The 18,951-nt window shown below is 52.9% G+C and overlaps 1 protein-coding gene across 4 annotated transcripts; it reads left to right on the top strand.

Moving 5' to 3' along the window:
• Positions 1–283: 283 nt before the first annotated feature.
• Positions 284–18,951, top strand: Meis3 (Meis homeobox 3). 4 transcript variants are annotated; one of them, XM_074057827.1, is made up of 13 exons: positions 284–385; positions 1,876–2,060; positions 2,349–2,508; positions 2,607–2,657; positions 3,338–3,388; positions 3,543–3,641; positions 6,143–6,254; positions 6,442–6,590; positions 7,434–7,510; positions 7,661–7,719; positions 7,815–7,893; positions 8,210–8,276; positions 9,446–18,951. In XM_074057827.1, exons 1-13 carry the CDS (start codon positions 374–376, stop codon positions 9,464–9,466), a joined length of 1,122 nt encoding a protein of 373 aa, XP_073913928.1. In that variant the 5' UTR covers positions 284–373; the 3' UTR covers positions 9,467–18,951. The 4 variants fall into 4 exon arrangements, with proteins under 4 accessions (XP_073913928.1, XP_073913926.1, XP_073913929.1 ...); XM_074057825.1 differs by having other exon boundaries at positions 285–385; positions 3,492–3,641; positions 9,446–18,949; XM_074057828.1 differs by having other exon boundaries at positions 285–385; positions 7,810–7,893; positions 9,446–18,948.

Genomic DNA, 18,951 nt, shown 5'->3' with positions numbered 1-18,951 from the left:
GGAGGGCGGTCCCCGACTCCTCGCCCGCCCCGCCCGCCCGGCGGACCGCGGGTTAAGCATCTCAGCGGAGGAACTTCCGGATGTGACCACAGAGGGGGCGCTGGGAGGGACAGCGAGCGAGGAGAGAGAGCGAGAGCAAGAGAGAGAGAGAGAGAGGGAAAGCGAGAGCGAGCGCCGGCCCTGCGCCGGCCGCGCTCGCTCGGATCCGCCACTGTCGCCGCTCGGGTTCCGCAGCCCCGGGCGCGGCGGACCGGGCGGGACCGCGGGCGACCTCCCGCCGGCGCCGTCCCCGCCGCGATGCGCCCCCCGCTGTGACCCGCGCCCCAGCTCCGCCCCGCCCGCCGGGCGCCGCCAGCGCCGCCGGCCCCAGCCCATGGCCCGGAGGGTAGGTGTGACCCTCCCGGCGCTGTGCCCCAGGTCCCTCTCCTCTCTCTGTCCATCTGTCTGCTCTCAGTGTCCCCTCCCTGTGTCCCTCAGTGTCCACCTCTCCGTCCCTCACTGTCCCCTCCCTGTGTCCCTCTCTCTGCCCCTCATTGTCCCTCTCTCAGCTCCTTACTGTCCCCTCCCTCTGCCCTCACTTTTCCCTCCCTCTGCCCCTCACTGTCCCCTCTCTGTCCCTCCGAGTCTCCTCTGCCCCTCACTGTCCCTTCCCCCTCTCCCTGTCCCCTCTCTCTGTCCCTGGGTCTTCTCATCTCAGGCCCTTTATCCCTGCTCCCTCCACCCCATTCTCTTCCTTCTGTTTCCCCGCCCTTCTTCCTGATCTACTTTCCTGGGAGACCCTGGGGTTAGAGGTGGGGACAGTGCAGAAGTGGGTCTCACCAGGCTGTAGGACAAGGGTCCTCTGTTTTGGTCCTGGAGACATAGGGAGAGATCAAAGGAGACAGGGGAGAAGGCAATACCCACTTTAGGGGGTGGGGGTCAGCACCTGGCAGGAGGTGAGGACCCCGCTTTGTGGGTGTGTGGTGAACAGCAGCAGGGAGCTGAATTCAAGTCCAGGGCTCTGGAGAAGTTAGAGAGAAAGCAAAGATGGAGAGAGGGGAGAGCCTGACCCATTGCTCTGGTGGTGGTTCGGTGGCACAGAACCCGGAAATCTCGCCTGGATGCTCTCTGAGGCTGTTTGCACAAGTGTGTTTGTGCGTTCCTTTGGCGTCACTCCTCACCACGTGTTTGTGGAATGGGAGCCAGGCACTTGCTAAATGTCTCATTCATTCCTTCCTGAGCCTGGTGGTGTTTGGCTGCGTGTGTGTGCGTGTGTGTCGGGGGATCTCTGGTGATTTGTGTACTCTAAGGACTTGTACCATGCACACACGTGCATGTGTAGACACAGGGTACATGTGTATTGTGTGGCCGGTGGGGTGTGACAAGTTGTTCCGACAATCAAATGCATGCTCATACGTTTGTGATGTGAAATGAAAGTGGGAAGAGACTTGCGAGGGGATATTTGTGCCCAATCAGCACCCTGTTTCTTTAAGAGGTGCCCCTGGGAGCCCCTCTTCTCTCCTCTGCTGCAGCTCGTGCTGTCTCTCTCTCTCCCGCATCTCTTGGTTTCAGAACCCCTCTGCCCTCTTCCCTCCCTGGAAGTTAATGGCCAGACCCCCCACTCCCTCCTCCATGACCCCCAACCCTGACCTGGGTTAGTTCCTGTCTCAGGGTTCTTGCCTCTCAGGAGGACTCCAAGATGGGACATGTTTCAAGGTCCAGGGCACCTGGGATGGCACTCTCAGTCCTCCCCAGCCGGCTCCACAGAACACTAGGGTCTGGGACCCATGGGGACAGAGGGTGCCTCTCACGGGTCCTGGCATAGATATGCTGATCAGCTGGACAGCTGAGTCTTGGGGTGCTGACTCCCGGGGGCTCCCCTCTCGCCTCCCCCAGTACGATGAGCTGCCCCACTACCCAGGCATAGCGGACCGCACAGCAGCCCTGGCTGGCTTCTCCCAGGCAGCACCGCCAGCACCCCGAGCCCCTGGACCCTACGGCCAGCACCGGCCTCCCCAGCCTCCACCCCCAGGCTTGAACAGTGACGAGGGACTGAAGAGAGAGAAGGATGACATCTATGGGTGAGTGAGTCTGGGACCAAAGTAACAGTCTCTGCATCATCGTGTTGTGTCTTTCCCTGGGGCATCATCTCCTCTGCCCACCCCCCAGATGGGGTCTTGTTACATTGCCCAGACTGGCCTCCAGATCCTCCTGGCTCAGCCTCCTGAGTGCTGGGATTACAGGCTTCCATCACCATGCCCAGCCTTTGTCTCTGTCTCTGACTCTTAAGTCTTCTGTCTGGGTCCCTTGTTCCTTCCCAGTCACTCCATTTCTCCCCTCCTGAGCTCTCTGTTTTCCTGCCCCCACAGACACCCGCTTTTCCCACTGTTGGCCCTGGTCTTTGAGAAGTGTGAACTGGCCACATGCTCGCCCCGCGATGGGGCAGGAACTGGGCTAGGTACATCTCCAGGTGGTGATGTCTGCTCCTCCGATTCCTTCAATGAGGACATCGCCGCCTTTGCTAAGCAGGTGGGCAGCCCGGTTGGTCAGTGGGACATCAGGAGAGCCTGCAGTGAAGATGGGCAGGCGACAGGATCGCCCTCACTGGCCTCTCTTTTCCCTCCCAGATCCGCTCAGAGAGGCCCCTGTTCTCCTCCAACCGAGAGCTGGACAATCTGGTGAGGCCTGGGCCCTCCCCACTGCACTGTCTGAAGGGGGTCTCCTGTCCCGCCCTCTGTATCCCTGGTCCACATTGTCAAATCATGATAATTGGTTTCCATTTGCAACCATTTACAGTACAGCCCAGAGTTTGAGAATAGAACCGTTGGCCTGAGTTCAAATCCCAATTCTGCCACTCTGTAGCTCTGTGAACCAGGGCAAGAGGTTCACAGAGCTGCCTCCCTGTGGTTCATCTGAAAGGTGCAAAGGAGAGGACAGAAAAGAGGAGGATGGAGAGAGGGAGTCAGAGGAGGAGGAGGGAGGGAGGAATATCTTGGTTTCTCTCTTTCTTTGTACCTCAAGGACCCACTAGAGCTTCCTGTTGGCTTAACCCTTTAGCAAAGGACTCTGGGTAATGTGGCTTGCAGGTGGAGGTGCAGGTGGGAGATGCAATGGAGGGCAGGCAGGCATGGTGTGGAGCGTAGCACCGCAGCAGCACGACCCAGTCTCTCTCTCAATCCTGGCTCTGCCTCTAACACCTCTCTCTCTTGCCCTGTTTCTGGACCTCCATCTCTGCACTTTGTTTCTCACTCCACTCCTGTGGTCCTCGTATTCCTTTGCTCTGTCTCTGTCACCCTGTCTTTTGTCATTCTGCCTTTGTGTCTCTCTGTCTTCTCTCCTCCCATCCGTCCGTTCTCAGATGATCCAAGCCATTCAAGTACTCCGGTTCCACCTGCTGGAGCTGGAAAAGGTGAGGGCTTCTTGCCTGCCCCATCCCGCCTCTCACCCCCTGTCCCTGTGCACCCCAGCCCCTGCCCCCGGGTGGCCCCCCCAGTACCCCGGTGCCCCCTCAGGTCCACGACCTGTGCGACAACTTCTGTCACCGCTACATCACCTGCCTCAAGGGAAAAATGCCCATTGACCTGGTCATCGAGGATCGGGATGGCGGCTGCAGGGAGGACCTCGAGGACTACCCAGCCTCCTGTCCCAGCTTCCCAGACCAGGTGGGCATGGGCAGGGCACCAGACATTGCCTAGCAAGAGAAGCTGAGCCAGGACACAGCAGGGGGTGGGCACCACAGCACAGCATCTCAGACACAGCCTGCCATGACAGGTGCATTGCACACGGTCACATGCCAGCTATGCAACAGCAACATAAGGCTGGGACACAGCTGATGTCAGCAGAGACACTCACGTGTGCACACACACCAACACTGCCCAAGGGCTCAGCTACATCCACACCGCCGTTCTAGAGGGAGCGTGTGTGCAGGACACACAAGCTTCAGCCACACAGTCCCAGATATGGCTCGGAAAACTCAGATACAACACAGTGGACCCCAGCTGACCCTGGTACTGCAACCTTCACCACGGAAAAGTTGGGCTGGTGCAGACACGCGCACATACGCGCAGCTTCCCAGCAGCCCTGTGGCCTGGTTCATCTGTGCAGACTTGGAAACAGTCCCACAGGCTTGGAGCCACCCAGGCTCAGCAAAGTGGCAAGGTCAACTAGAAGACCGGTGTAGCAGTTCACAGCTGTAATCCCAGTATTGGAGGAGGCAGGAGGACCAGGAGTTCAGGCTAGCCTGGGCTAAATAGGAAGACCCTGTCTCGACCTCCCACCCACCAAAAAGAAGAAAACAACCAAGCCAGGTGCAGTGGCACATACGTGTAATCCTAGCTACCCTGGAGGTGGATATTGGAAAGATAGAGGTTTGAAGCCAGCCCAGACAAAAAGTTTAGGGACCCCACATCAACCACTAAGCTGGATGTAGTGGAACACGCCTGTCATCTCAGCAACGAGGGAGGTATTAGGGCTCCAGGCTGGCCTGGGGCAAAAACTTGAGACTGGGGGCAGCTCAAGTAGTAGAATGCCTGCCTAGCAAGCACAGGGCTCTGAGTTCAAACCCCGTGCTGCCAAAAAAAAAAAAAAACAAGATCACATGTCACTGTCTCAGACACAATGGTACCACAGTTTCACCGACTCAGGACACCAGACAATCAATTACACAGGTAACAGCCATGTGGATCCTGACTTGCCACGGCTACATAGAGACAGCAGAGAAGTCTCATGCACTCCAAGGACGGTCACCGGGCAGCCCACCCATCTGTATGTCCCCACAGAGTGGTGTCCTCCACTTGCGTGGGAATAGCACAGCCTTACGAATACAGAAGACAATGGAACCTTGTGATCCCGGAGTCAGATACAGCCACAAAGGCGTGGTGGAGGGGAAGACACACCTCTCAAAGGCTCTTGCGTGTCCCTGCTACAGAATTTATGCGAAAATGTACCCAATTGTGTCCAGGACATTCAGTGCCTGGACCAAAGCCCCAGGTTCCAATAGGAAGTGCAGAATGCACCCACTGGGGAGGGCAGCTTTATTTACTTGTTTTTATTTTGAGACAGGTCTCATTTTGTAGCTCAGGGTTGGCCTGGAACTCACAATTCTCCTGCTTCAGTCTCCAGAGTGCTGGGATTACAGGCATGCATCACCATACCTTGTTTGGTGGACAGCTTTAAGGCTGCTTTTTGTATTCTCAAGTCTGAGGGTGGGCGAGGCAGTGGTTGCCACAATCAGAGAGAGGACAGCGGGGCTGCTAGATGGCTGTCAAGACCTTTGACATTGAACCAGATCCTGGTCAGTCGCTGTAAGTGGGTCAATATCTGGGGGTGCAGAGCCATCGTCAAGGTCTTTAAAGTGTGTCAGAGTTTGGATAAAGAAGATACAGCCCTAGGGCTGGTGGCATGGCTCAAGTGGTAGAGCACCTGTCTAGTAAGCATGAGGCCCTGAGTTCAAACTTCCCACACCGCAAAAAAAAAAAAAAGATACAGCCCCCAATGGATGTGGTCATTCACACTTGTAATCCCAGCTACTCAGGATGCCAGCCTGGACAAAGTTAGTTAAAAAACAAAATACAAACAAAAGGGCTGGCGGTGTGGCAGTAGATGGAGAAGGAGAAGAAAAGACAGCCCTGGACGCCCCCCATCTGTAATTCAGACACCCTAGGATCTCAGAAAACTCAAGGTTTTTTTTTTTTTTCATAAGTTCAGTGCAAAAATCATTTGGCAGCAAAGTCTAACCTGAACTAATGAGAGGCTATTTATAGCCTTTATTTATTCCACTTAGTTAAATATTCATCCATTTTGCTACAGAAATGTTAATGAGTTTGACGATAGGCTTCTTCTCTCCCAGCCGAGGCTGGGGGCTGGGGTGGTGGTGATCAGGAAATGCACTTGATCAAAGTCAGAGAAGTTCTGGATTCAAAAAGACATCTGATTCCAGAGACCAGTATGGTCTACGTAAATTAACTCACTGAGCCCTTGCCACGCCAAGGTGAGAACTGCTGCGATTCTGTTTTCCACTTGGGGAAACAGACACAGAGAGGTGAAGTGACTTGCCCAAGATCACACAGTCAGGAAGGAGGCAGACACAGGCTTCACCTCCAGGAGTCCAGGAGTCACTCAGTGCCCTGAATCTTAACTCTGATGTCCAACTCTTGTGTCCTAGAATAACACATGGATCAGAGACCATGAGGACAGTGGGTCTGTACATTTGGGGACTCCAGGTCCATCCAGCGGGGGTCTGGCCTCTCAGAGTGGAGACAACTCCAGTGACCAAGGTGAGAAACTTGGGAGTTGCAGAGAAAACATGGGAGTCAGTTTGAGGATTGAAGTTAGACTGCAAGTAGGACTTCCATAGAAACAGCTGAGGTGTGATTCAGTGTCTTGGGTGGGAGTTCAGGGACCCTCTGATGCCCCACTCTTCACTGTCCACCAATGGAACATGCCTGTGTCCACCCCCATCAGGAGATGGGCTGGACACAAGCGTGGCCTCCCCCAGTTCTGGGGGAGAGGACGAGGAGATGGACCAGGAGCGGAGGCGGAACAAGAAGAGAGGCATCTTCCCCAAGGTGGCCACCAACATCATGAGAGCCTGGCTGTTCCAGCACCTCTCGGTGAGGACCTGCTGCTGGTGTGGGAGGGTGTGGCAAGAGGGAGGAGCCTGTCCACAGCCCCTGAGGGCCGCCCAGAGATGGGAGATGGGTGGTGGGATATGGAGGGAGACACTCACGGAGATGGGGAATGACGAGCACACCTCGGCCTTACCTGTGTGTGTCAGGTGTCCACCCATCCGTCCACTCACCAGCCTGCCTCCTGCCGTCCATCCCAGTGTACCCCGTCAAGGAGGGTCCACGGTTATCTCCACTGTGTTGATGGGGAGACTGAGGCTAGAGAGGGGAATGCGCTCACAGTCACACAGCCAGACGTGGGTTCAAACGCAGGCAGTCCCGCCTTATCCACTATACCACACTTTTATGGAGAGGGGCAACAAAATAAAGACAGGGAGAGGCTGAAACAGGTAGCTAGCTAGATAGATGAGAGATAGATAGGTTGATAGATACGTAGATTATAGAGAAGACAGATAGGTGATAGATAGGAAGATAGATAGATAGATGGAGAAGGGAGGAAGGGGAGGAAGGAAAGGAGTGAGAAACACATAGGGGGAGGCACATAGGCAGGGGTTCCTGACAGCGGGCCTCAGCTGGGCAAGCAGGTTGCCTGCCTTCCTGCCTGGTCCTCCCTAATGAGAGCGGCCAATTAGCCTCTAATTGCTGGGAGAGGCGGGGCGCCCCGGGAGTAATTGTCCGAAGCTTGGCTCAGGCTAAGTGGAGACTCCGGGGCTCTCCTGGGCCCTGCGCCAGCCTAGCCACACCATGCCTAGATGGGATGCACCAGGCCAGGTTTTTGGGGATCAGGTGCGGCTGGGCAGGCAGAGTGACTCTTTCCGGTGGTCGCAGCACCCGTACCCGTCGGAAGAGCAGAAGAAACAGCTGGCACAGGACACGGGGCTCACCATCCTGCAAGTCAACAACTGGTGAGGGGCCGGGAGGGAGGGCGGAGGCCGGGCGCTGTCCGTGGTGCTGAAGGCCGCGGCGCGGAGTCTCTCCCCGTCTCTTGCTCCCGCTGCCTCTGGCCACTGACCCCCCTCTCCACACCCCCTGCGGTGACCATGACCGCTTGCCAGGTTCATTAACGCGCGGAGACGCATCGTTCAACCCATGATCGATCAATCCAACCGCACAGGTACAGGGAGGGCGGGAGGTTCTTAGCATGATGTCAGAGGCGGGACGGGGCCTCCTGGGGCTCAGCCTTCACCCCGAACCTCCTCCGCAGGGCAGGGTGCAGCCTTCAGCCCCGAGGGTCAGCCCATGGCCGGCTACACCGAGACCCAGCCGCTTGTGACTGTCCGGCCACCGGGTAAGGCCCCGCCCCTCCGCCAAGCCACGCCCACTCTCCTGGTCCTGCCTCTGAACAAAGATGCAAACATTCTTGAGACTCAGTTCATGAATAATACAACAGGTCATTTGCATACGGGGGCAAATGCAGATGTGCTGGTGCCCACCCTTTCCTTACAAAGCTCACTTCTTCCAGGCTCAGCCCACCTGAGTCCACTTTTTCTCAGAGGGCTAGCACCCTCTTAAAATGTGACAGGGACCCCAGGCGAAGGAAGGGGTGGGAGGGAATTAGGGACGTCTGTGGGTGGGAAGGCCACTAACACCGCTTTTGCCCCCAGGGTCGGTGGGGATGAGTGTGAACTTGGAAGGAGAGTGGCATTACCTGTAGAGGCTGGACTCAGAAGAGTGAGTGTCTAGAGTCCTCCAGACCCAATAGCGGCTCACCCAACCAACGTCCAGCATGGTCCCTGCAGGGGGCACCTCCAAGGCTTGGTGGGAGATGATTCACCCATCTAACCCCCTCTCCCATCCATGCGTCTGCCCATCCACCCACCTACTCACCCATCCATGTTTCATCCACTTACCCACCTGTCCATCCATCTGTCCATCCATCCATCCATCAACCTACCTGTCCATCCATCCATCCACCCCTCCATCCACCTGGCCATCCATCTATCCATCCACCCACCCATCTACCCATTTGGTCTGCTTCCCCTGAGACACTTTGTGACCAGTGCTGTCTTGGAGGGTGCTGGGGACACACCAGTGACCATGATCACTACCACCCAACCCTGCCTCATAGATCTCACATCCATGGGTGACAGACCCACCCCAGCCACTGATGCCCTAGGATGGGCAATACTGGGGTGTAGATGCCCAGGAGCTGGAGGAACCCAGAGGTACCACCAGACTCAGGCTGGGAGGTGGGCATTCAGGGAAGGCTTCCTGGAGGAAACAACTTTGTAGCTGAGAGCAAGAAAATGAGAGGAGGGTCTAGCAGAGGGCACAGAACATGCAAAGACTCAGAGCACTTAGAAACCTCATGGCCACGAGATGGCCCACCACACTCATGCACACGGATGAGGGAGGACTTGGGATGGGTGGACACAGGTGGGCCAAGCAGGCGGGATGACTTCAGGAAAAGCCCAGCAGGGGGCTGGGCATGGCTAAGGCATCAGGGGCACCGTGTGCACCCAGACCTGTTAGGTGCATGGGACAGGAGTGGCCTGTTCTGAGTGTCCGGTAACCCCTAGGTCTGTAGTGATGGGGGCATCTCATCCTGCTCGCCACCCCCCCACCCCGCTGCCTTGGGGCTCTTTCCCTCAGTTTTCAATCCCCTTTTCTTTCCCCCCCACCCCCTTTCTCCTGTGTCTCTCTCTCCGGCTGTTTGTCTCTCTGTATTGATGACTCATCCTCTCTTCCCACAGCTGCATCTGACTCTCCATCTCTCTTCCTCTGTCCTGCTGTCTCTCTCCTCTCTCTTACTTTGGGTCTGGTAGGGGCTGCACAAAGAGGCTGATGTAGGGCCAGACCTCACCCATCTCCTGACTTGGCCTTTCCTGTCCTTGTCACAGGCCCCAGCCTCTGGACTGTGACCACCAGACTCGCGTATCATCCGTCCCCACTGGGCCCTCTGGGTCTAGCGCTCCAAAGGCCTCTTCACTCAACGCCTACCTCCCTGGGGCCCCACTGGGACATGGGGGACCTGAGCGTCCACTTGAGGGACAGTCAAGGACAAAGACAAGGTCTCCAGGCCCTGCACCCCTCTTCTGCCTTCATTTTGCCGGGGACCTGAGCTGAAAACTGGACCTGGGTGTGCAGAAGATGGTGGCTGGGGGCCCCACCTCCAGAACAGAGAAGGGATTGGGGGTGCACTGGGGCTGCTGGGAAAGGAGGGTCACTCAGACTTGACATTTGGGGAGATTCCTTTATCTTCCCACCCCACCCCACTCCATCTCTCCCACCTCCCTTCTCTGATGTCTTTTTTTTTTTTTTTATTGATAGTCTTAAAAACCCAAAGCCACCAATTGGAGTTCCGGTGTCTGTGTATCAGTTAGCTATTGCAGTGTAACAAGCAGCCCTGAAATGTGGTTGCTCAAAATGTTAACTTGTTAACAAGCTCATTGTGTGCTGTAAATTGGCATTTAAACTAGACAGGGCTGGGCAGGTGTGGTGGCTTTAGCAGACTCTCGTGTATCTGCTGTCAGTTATAGGTGGTAGGGACTCTCCTTCTGGGGTGTGTCTGGCTGGCTGCAGGGAATGAAGGACCAAATGACTTTGATCAGACATAAGACTGTCCAGTTGGCTCTCAAAGAGGCAGAGTTAGGCTCTGGGATGCTCCACCGAGACTTAGCATATCCTTAATAATTGTGCTCTCAGCCACTGTAAGTCTGAAGGCAAGCCAGCCAAGATCAGGGAAGAGAAACAGACTCCAACTCTTGTTTATTTGGTGGTACTGGAATTTGAACTCAGAGCCTTAGTCACTCTACCACTTCAGCCACTCCCCTCAGTCCTTTTGGTTTTCAGATGTGTCTTTGGGGGTCAGCTTCAGACCATGATCCTCCTACCTCTGCCTCTCAAGTAGCTGGGATTACATGTGGGACCAACATGCCTGGCTTGTTTTCTGAGATAAGGTCTTGCTAGCTTTTGCCTAGAATGTCCTCAAACCACGATCCTCCTGTCTTTGCCTCCCAAGTAGCTAAACTTCAACTCTTGTGGAGAGTGCAGTGGGTTATTCACAGCACTAGAGATGTGGCTACAGGGAGGACTAAAGAATTGTGGCAGTTTTTTGCCCACCCCCCACACACCGGGGCCCACACATTCCTTTGTCCCTTGGATGACAAGCAGGCTGGCCATGAACAGCCTCTACTTTCGAGGTGGTTGAGAGTGGTTCAAATGGGTGGATGGAAATGGGTTCAAATCCCACCCCTGCAACACAATTGCTGTGGTGTCTGGGTCAAGTAGCTTCACCTCTGTGAGCCTCAGTTTTCCCAGCTGGAAGATGGGCACAGTGGCAATGTCTACCTCATAGGATTGCTGTGTCAACAGAAACACTGTAAAGGAAGTGTGAGGATATGGTTGGTGTCTGGTATGTGTGGTAAGAGCTCCACCAAAGGCAGAAGCTGGGCTGGAGCTGTAGCTCATTGGTGGAGTTCCTGCCAAGTCTGCATGAGGCCTGTGTTCCCTCCCAGGGAAGAGAGGTTATGCTTTTTAACTAGAGGCTCAGAACCTGCTGGGGGCCTCAACTTACCAGACTTCTGTCTCCTGAGCAAGACATGGTGAAGACCCAGGGTAGGGTACGTTCCTCTTTGGTTCCACTTCTCTCCGTCCATCTCTCTCTACATCTTCTTTCCCAGGCTCTGGGCTCAGATGAGCTGTCTCGGGGTCCCACCAACTGTCTTTGTGTCCCTCCGATCTCCAGGCAGTCCGTCCCCCACCTCCTCGGACCTGTCCTAAGTCCACTCACAGTCCTGCTCATGCTCACAGTCACATACACAAGCACATGCTGTTTACTCTTACACACTCAGTCACACTGACACACGCTCATGGCCAGGATGGGTGCCTGTCAAGGATGACACACAAACATGTGACCTCACTGGTGACACAGGCAAAGTTCCCAAATGCAGTCACCCAGAGCCACACCTGACAACATCCCTGTGGCTTGCAGAGCTGCAGCCCACCTGTAACCTGCTCTGCCACTCACCAGGTGTGACACTCACCTGCCCTGGCTGGAAGCTCCACCCACAGAGTCCTCCTGGTGCAAACAGGGACACTGGGGCCCGGTGCCTTGCCTCACCATCCCAGGAGAAGCAACCTCTAAAATCAGCAGCCTGGTTGCCTCTGTTTTGTGTGGCCCCTGCATGGGACCAGGGCCAGCTCCAGGAGGTGCCCGAAGCCCTGGTGTCAGGGATATGACCCACAGCTCAGACTGCAGTGCCGGCAAGTCTGCAGCTTGCTGAGTCACACAAAGCCCCAGGCAGGGTCTAAGTTGCAGGGATCTGCCTGAGGGGGGTGACCTGCCCTATCCCCATCAGGGGAGCCTGCTATCCAGTGCTGCTCAACTCCCTTACATAAAAGGGCACAGGATCCGCACAGCCTCCTGCGCGCATGCGCGTGCTTATCATGTTTCTGCAGTACTGGGATTTGAACTCAGGGCCTCACACTTGCAAAGCAGGTGCTCTACCACTTAAGCCATGCCACCAGCTCTTTTTGCTCTCGTTCTTTTGAAGATGGGGTCTCACTTTTTGCTGGGGTGGCCTGGTGCACAATCCTTCTATTTATGCCTCCTGCATGCCCGGGATGACAGGCGCACACCACTGTGACCAGCTTTTATTGGTTGAGATGAGGGTCATGCAAAGTTTTTGCCCAGGCTAGCCTCAAACCGTAATTCTCCTGATCAGCCTCCAGAGTAGCTGGGATTACAGGCATGAGCCACTGCGCCTGGCTCTCCTGTATAACTTAAATCCCTCTAGATGGCTTACAACACCGAGTGCAATTGAAATGCCAAGTTGATGGTTACCAAATGGCACTGTTTAGGGAATACTGACAAGCAGAAAGCCTCCATGTTCAGTACAGATGCAATTACTATTTTTCAAGTGTTTCTATCCGCAGTTGGTGGACTGAGTGCATGCAGAAACCACAGCACATCACTCAGTCTCTGTGGACAGTAACAAACATCTTAAACAGTTACGCACGGTGGCTCACGCCTGTCATCCCAACTCTGCAGGAGGCAGAGGTAGGATGATTTCAGTCTGAGGCCAGCCCCAGGCAAAAACACAAGACGCTACCTGAAAAAATAACTAAAGCAAAAAGGACTGGGGGCGTGGCCCAAGTGGTATAGCATCTGTCTAGCAAGCGCAAGGCCCTGAGTTCAAACCCCAGTACCACAAATAAAAAAAGTGTAACAGGCCAGAGGAGAGTGTGGGCCTCCACCTTCATGACTTCATGATCTTCATGACTTCATGATCGGTGCTTCGGTCAGTCAGCGTGCACACGCACATGCTCCTGGGTTTACATGCTTCCATCCAAACCCTGGGGGTGGGCTGCCACTGCTGTGCTCGTTTCTCAGGCAGGGGAATTGAGGTTCACAGAAGTGAACCCACAGATGGGGAGCATGGAGCCCATTTGAGCCCAGGCGGCCTGGCTCTGGGACTTATGTGCTAACCACCGGGAAAAGTTATAAAAATAGATGTTTCAGTGGGCATGGTGGTAGAGGAAGGAGGATTGTGGGTTCAAGGCCAGCCTGGGCTACATAGTCAGACCCTGTCTCAAAAAAATAAAAGAAACCCTCTAAAAAGATAACATGAACTATTTTGTGGGTGTCATACTGTTTCATGATTACTATTTATTTCTTGCTAAACTCCCTAATGCCACAATGATCGGATAGATGAGGGACAGACAGCCAGAAAGACTTTCAACACTTTTTTTTTTTTGGCCGCACTGGAGTTTGAACTCAGGCCCTCCCACTTGCTAGGCAGGCACTGTATCACTTGAGCCGTGCACAACCCTTTTCGCTTCAGTTATTTCTCAAATGGGGTCTTGAACCTTTTGTCCGGGCTGGCCTAGATCACGGTCCTCCACCTTATGCTTCCCATACAGTTGTGATTACAGACTGTGCCACCATGCCCCTTCGTGCTTTATTTTTCAGATAGGTTCTTGTAGTTTTCCCCAGGGCCTCCTATTTACACTTTCCCCATGTAGCTGGGATCACAGGCATGCACCACCCCGCCCTACCTTTTATTGGTTGAGACAGGGTCTCTAGAACTTTTGGCCGGGACTGACTTTGAACCTCTATCCTCCTGATCTCTACCCCTTCAGTTACCCTCATCCTTCTTGAAGGCTGTGGGGGTGAGGGGGAGAGGGCCAGGTGGCAGTGGTGCATCCACGTGGCCCCAGCCTGGCACAGCACTGGCAGAGGGCCCCTAGCTGGACAGGTCCTCCTCGAATCTTCTCTGGTCATTGGGAATGCCTCCCACCTGACCCTCCTTAATTAAGCCAACTGGATGAGCCATGGCGGGGGATTAAGCAGAGATTAATTGCAACTAAAAATACCCCAAAGGGTGGCATTCCTCACTGGGAGGGGCCCCGAGTCCCCGGCTGGGATCTGGAGGGGGCAGAAAGTCAGGCTTGGGTCTCAGTGGTCAGTGTCTGGGGATTTAGAACGTACCGTGGAGGTGCATTGTGGGAAGGGACATGTGCAGCTGGAGAGTGTGTGTGTGTGTGACACATGGTTACCAGTCACACCGTGCCTGGGTCTCTGAGTGATTCATGTCTGTGAATAGGAGACTCTGGGTGTAACTATGTGTCACTTAGGATTGTCCTTGGGGGCCACTTTCTGAGCATCTGTGGCAGCATGTATGTGTGACACTGTGTGCTATGTGTCCCTGTCTGTGGGGCTGAGGTGCAGGGCTCAGGATGAGGTCACTAGGGCCATCTCATATGCCTTACAGGTATGTCAGGGGCCTAACTGGCCCCTATGGCCCAGCATGGACCTGTGGCATTCCTGCCATCTCCATGATCTGCTTTCTCTGAAGCCACAATTTACAGTGACAATTGCTTCCCCCAAAGAGAAAAAGCTGACCCCCAGGGATTCAGTGAGTCCCAGGTGACACTTCCTGGCCGGAAGCAATATGGTCAGTTATGGACCAGAGGCAAAACAGCCATAGGAGTCTGACTTGGACAGAATAATCGCGGTGGCTGGTTAATCACGGTGTTTCTAGAAGTCAAACAGATGGGCAGCCTGACTTGCTCTGCTCAGCCATGTTCTCACGACAGGCCACATGTATGACAGTGGTCCCAGATTATGTCACCTAGAGATGCTGTGGCCATGTCACTTTGTATAAAGATGCTCTGCAATGTTCCCACAGTGACAAAATCACCTACTGACACATTTCTCGGAATGTCCCTACTGTTAAGTGACACAAGACTTATGTGACATGTCAGCAGGAGAGAATACAAAGTCCAACTTGAATCCTAAAAACAGAAAACCATGGCCCCTCAGTTCCAGACCCTTGAAGGGTCCCCACTGGAAAACTGAATTGTGTGGGTTTTTTATTTTGTTTTGGCAGTACTGGGATACTGAACTCAGGGCCCTGAACTTGCTAGGAAGGCGCTCTACCACCTGAGCCACTCCCCAGCCCCTTTTGCTTTAGTTATTTTTCAGATAGGGTCTCCCATTTTTGCCTAAAGCTACTCTCTGCCCACCATACTCCTACCTATGCCTTCCACATAGCTGGGATTACATGTGTGCACCACTAAGCCATGCCCTGATATGACGTTTCTTTTGCTTGAAATTACCCAATTTGTGGTCCTTTGTAGCAGACACAGGAAATGGAGACAGGAGGGGAAGGGAGAAGTCAGAGGAGAGGAGAGAGACAGAGCCACCAGGGCAGGGACCGAGGGAGGAGACAGTGGCTAGAGGAAATAAGGATGTTCACAGGGACACTTAGAGATGGGGTGCACCGCACTGGTGCATGTTACCTTCTAAGGATTACCAGATACCAACCTGAGCAGCCTGCAGCAGCAGCAGGGAGGTGGAAGGAAACAGCTTCCTTCCCCCAGGAGAGTTCTTTGCAGTGGATATTGAGGTTGGGCCCAGGAAAGGAGGGAGTCAGACATAGAATATTGCCAGGATGAGGTAACAGAGAGAAGGACCAAGAGTGACTGCTGGACGTCACCACTGCCCTTAAAAAGCAGCCAACTGAATGGCGGGGGCAGCAGGCAAGGCCTGGTAGGGCAAAGGTGAAGAGAGGAAGGGGACGTCGTGTCCCCTGTGTGTTCTGGGATAAAGGGGCAAGGATGTCATTTCTATCTAGAGATAACCCAGGGTGCAAGAGTGCTGATCGAAGACTGAATTATCATTCAGGGCTGGGAGGGCCACCTGCAAATAATGAGATTAAAAAACAAAGGGGGGTGGGGGGGCGGATGAAGCAGGTGAGAGAGAAGTCTTGACATAAGACCAGACTAGTGACTTAGGAAGGAGTCCCATTTCTTCCTGAAGTAACCAAGATCTCACCTACTCTTCCTGTTACACCAGCAGTCATCATAGCTGATGTCTGCTGAGATCCCTAATTCGAAAATCCAAAAACCAAAAGGTCACAAGTACAGAATTCCACACCTGACCTCATGGGACATGGGGAAGGGAACACACAGGCACATTCAACAGATTCTATAAAATTACCTTCAGAGACGCTGGAGGCTCACCCCTGCAATCCTGTGTACCTGGGAGGCTGAGATCTCAAGTTTGAGGCAAGTCAGGCAAATAGCTCGAGACCCATCTCCAAAATAACCAGAAGAAAATGGACTGGAGGCGTGGCTCAAATGGTAGAGCACCTGCTTTGCAAGTGCAAAGTCCTGAGTTCATACCCCAGTACCACCAAAGGAAAAAAAAAAAAAACAATTAATTTCAGGACTGGGGATATAGTCAGTGGTAGAGCATTTGTCTAGCACAGTGTTAAGTAAAACAATTACCTTCAGACTACGTGCATAAAACAAATGAATTTTATGCTTAGACTTAGGTCCATTTCGTATTCCCCACCATCACCACCAGACAAACAAAAGACTGACCTGAGCCTGGTGGCTCATAACTGTAATCCCAGCTACTTAGTAGGGGGAGACAGGAGGATTGTAGTTCTAGACCATTTGGCAAAAAGTTAATGAAACCCTCGCTCAAACGCAAGACAGGTATGGTGGCCTCTACCTGAAATCCCAGCTACACAAGAGGCAGAGAGAGGAGGATCAAGGTCCAAGGTTGGCCCTTGGCTAAGTTAGCATGAGACCCTATCTAAACAGCAAACTAAAAAGCAAAGGGGCTAGAGGTGTGAATCAAAGGTAGAGCAAGGCCCTGGCTTCATCTCCAGAACCACAGAGGGGAGAAAATGAAAAATCTGAAAGACTTCTGGATCCAAGCATTTGGGACAAGGGAAACTCAACCCCTATGTGCACTGAACTCTCATGAAAACTTTTATTTATATTCACATCTCAGGAGAAGAAATGTATTATGAAACTAGGAAAATTGTTTTTTCCACCTCCTTCCTCCCTTGGGGCTCTATAATTCCTGACCTCACAGGTAAGACAAGCTGTGGCCCTTGGGATTGCACTAAAGATAGGCAAGATCTGTACATAAAAAATTGAAATACCCAGCACCGCAGCTCATGACATACCAGGGCAGTGGAGATCAGGAAGACTGTGGTTTGAGGCAAGCCTTAGCAAAAAGTTGGTTGAGACCCCATTTCAACCAATAAAAGCTGGCATGGATTGGGTGCTTGTAGCTCACACCTGTAATCCTAGCTACTCAGGAGGCAGAGATCAGGAGAATCTTGATTCAAAGCCAGCCCAGGCAAATAGTTTCCCGAAATCTTGGAAAAAAAAAAAAAATCACAAAAAAGGACTGGTGGAATGGCTCAAGTTGTAGGCCCAGTACCACGAAAATAAAAAAATTAAAAGAGAAAAGTTGGGCATAGTGGTATGTGCTCCCGTCTTCCCAGCTGCTCAGAGAAGTACAAATAGGAGGATAGCAGTCCAGGCCAGCCTAGGCATAATGTGAGACCTCATCTCAAAAACAACCACATCAAAAAAGGCTGGAAGCATGGCTCAAGTGGTAAAGCACCTGCCTACCAAGTGTGAGGTCCTGAGTTCAAATCCCAGTACTGTAAACACAAAGGGGGGGGTATACTATATTCATGGGTTGGAAAACTTAACTATTGTTGAAATGTCAATTTTCCCTAAATATCTTCAAGTTCAAGACAATCCCAATTTAAACCCTCCAGGCCTCTAGAATGTATGCGAAAAGAAAGAAAAAAATCAACTAATGAGAAATAAACAAATTAAATGTATGTGAAGGTGAGACTAGAAGTTAGGAAATAGGAACTGGTCAGGCAGAGTAGGGAAAGGGAGAACTCAGTAGTCTACCAGACTCAGAGGTGAGGCATGGACACACAGAATACAGGGAGCTTTTAGAAACTCAATAAGGGATGCATGGATCAACAGGATGTGACTTGAGACTGCTGCCAAGCCCTGACATTGCTGTGGTGCATGACCTGTGCCCTGACAGGGTGCTTGATTGGTACACCGGACCTCAGGGCTAATTAGAAGAAAGGTGGATGTGCACACTGTCCCTGTGATGTCCATGGGCTGGCAAAGACATGCATCCCATGAATGATCCAGAAATACAGAGACACTGCCAGCATTACTTCAAACAGGAAAAGAAAATCTTTATAAAATCCCTAGACAAAGGATCTTGACTGGCTAAGTCTTTCTGGGACTTAGCAGAAGTCCCCATGCAGGAGTTTTTTTTTTTTTTTTTTTTGCAGTACTGGGGTTTGAACTCAGGGCCTACACCTTAAGCCACCCCACCAGCCCTTTTTTGTGGTGGATTTTTGATGGGCAAATGGGGTGAGTTTTTGATGGGATCCCAAAAGATCCCATCTCCAAAACAAACAAAGCAAAATGGACTGGAGGTGGGCTCAACTGCTTTGCAAGCTTGAAGTCCTGAGTTCAAACTCTAATCCTACTAAAATAAATAAATACATCAAAAAGGTAGAGGCAGATAAGTGTCCCAAACTCAAGTGTCTACTGAGCTGGAAGGCGGTAGAATGAGTTCAGACGGAAAGACAAAAGCCGTGGGAATCTGGGGGAACAGATGCTTCTAGAGCAACGGAAGTCATGGTGGAGGGGATGTGCGCTCTGCGTTTTCATATGCAATCGCCTATGTTTGATGATCATCAATAATTCAAACTTTTTTTTTGGTGGGACTGGGGTTTGAACTCAGGGCTTTACACTCGCAAAGCAGGTGCTCTATGCTTGAGCTACCCCTCCAGTCCATTTTGTGCTGGATGTTTTTTGGAGATGGGGTCTCCAGAACTATTTGCCTGGGGTGGGAGGTGCTGGCAGGAGGTGGCAGGGGGAAAAGAGTGGATGACAGAAGATGAGATAGAGATGAATGTGATCAGAGTACATTGTATTCGTGCATGGAAATTTCACAGTGACACTCCCTTGTGCAACTAATTTATGCTAATAAAAATTTTAAAAGAAAAGCATCCCAGTCAGGAGGGGTCGCCATCTGTCCTGGAAGAGCTCCTGG

Source organism: Castor canadensis, chromosome 16 (assembly GCF_047511655.1).
Source record: "Castor canadensis chromosome 16, mCasCan1.hap1v2, whole genome shotgun sequence".
Classification (NCBI taxonomy): Eukaryota; Metazoa; Chordata; class Mammalia; order Rodentia; family Castoridae; genus Castor; species Castor canadensis.
Note: the sequence above shows the minus strand (reverse complement) of the source record. Positions and strands in the feature narration are given on the sequence as shown.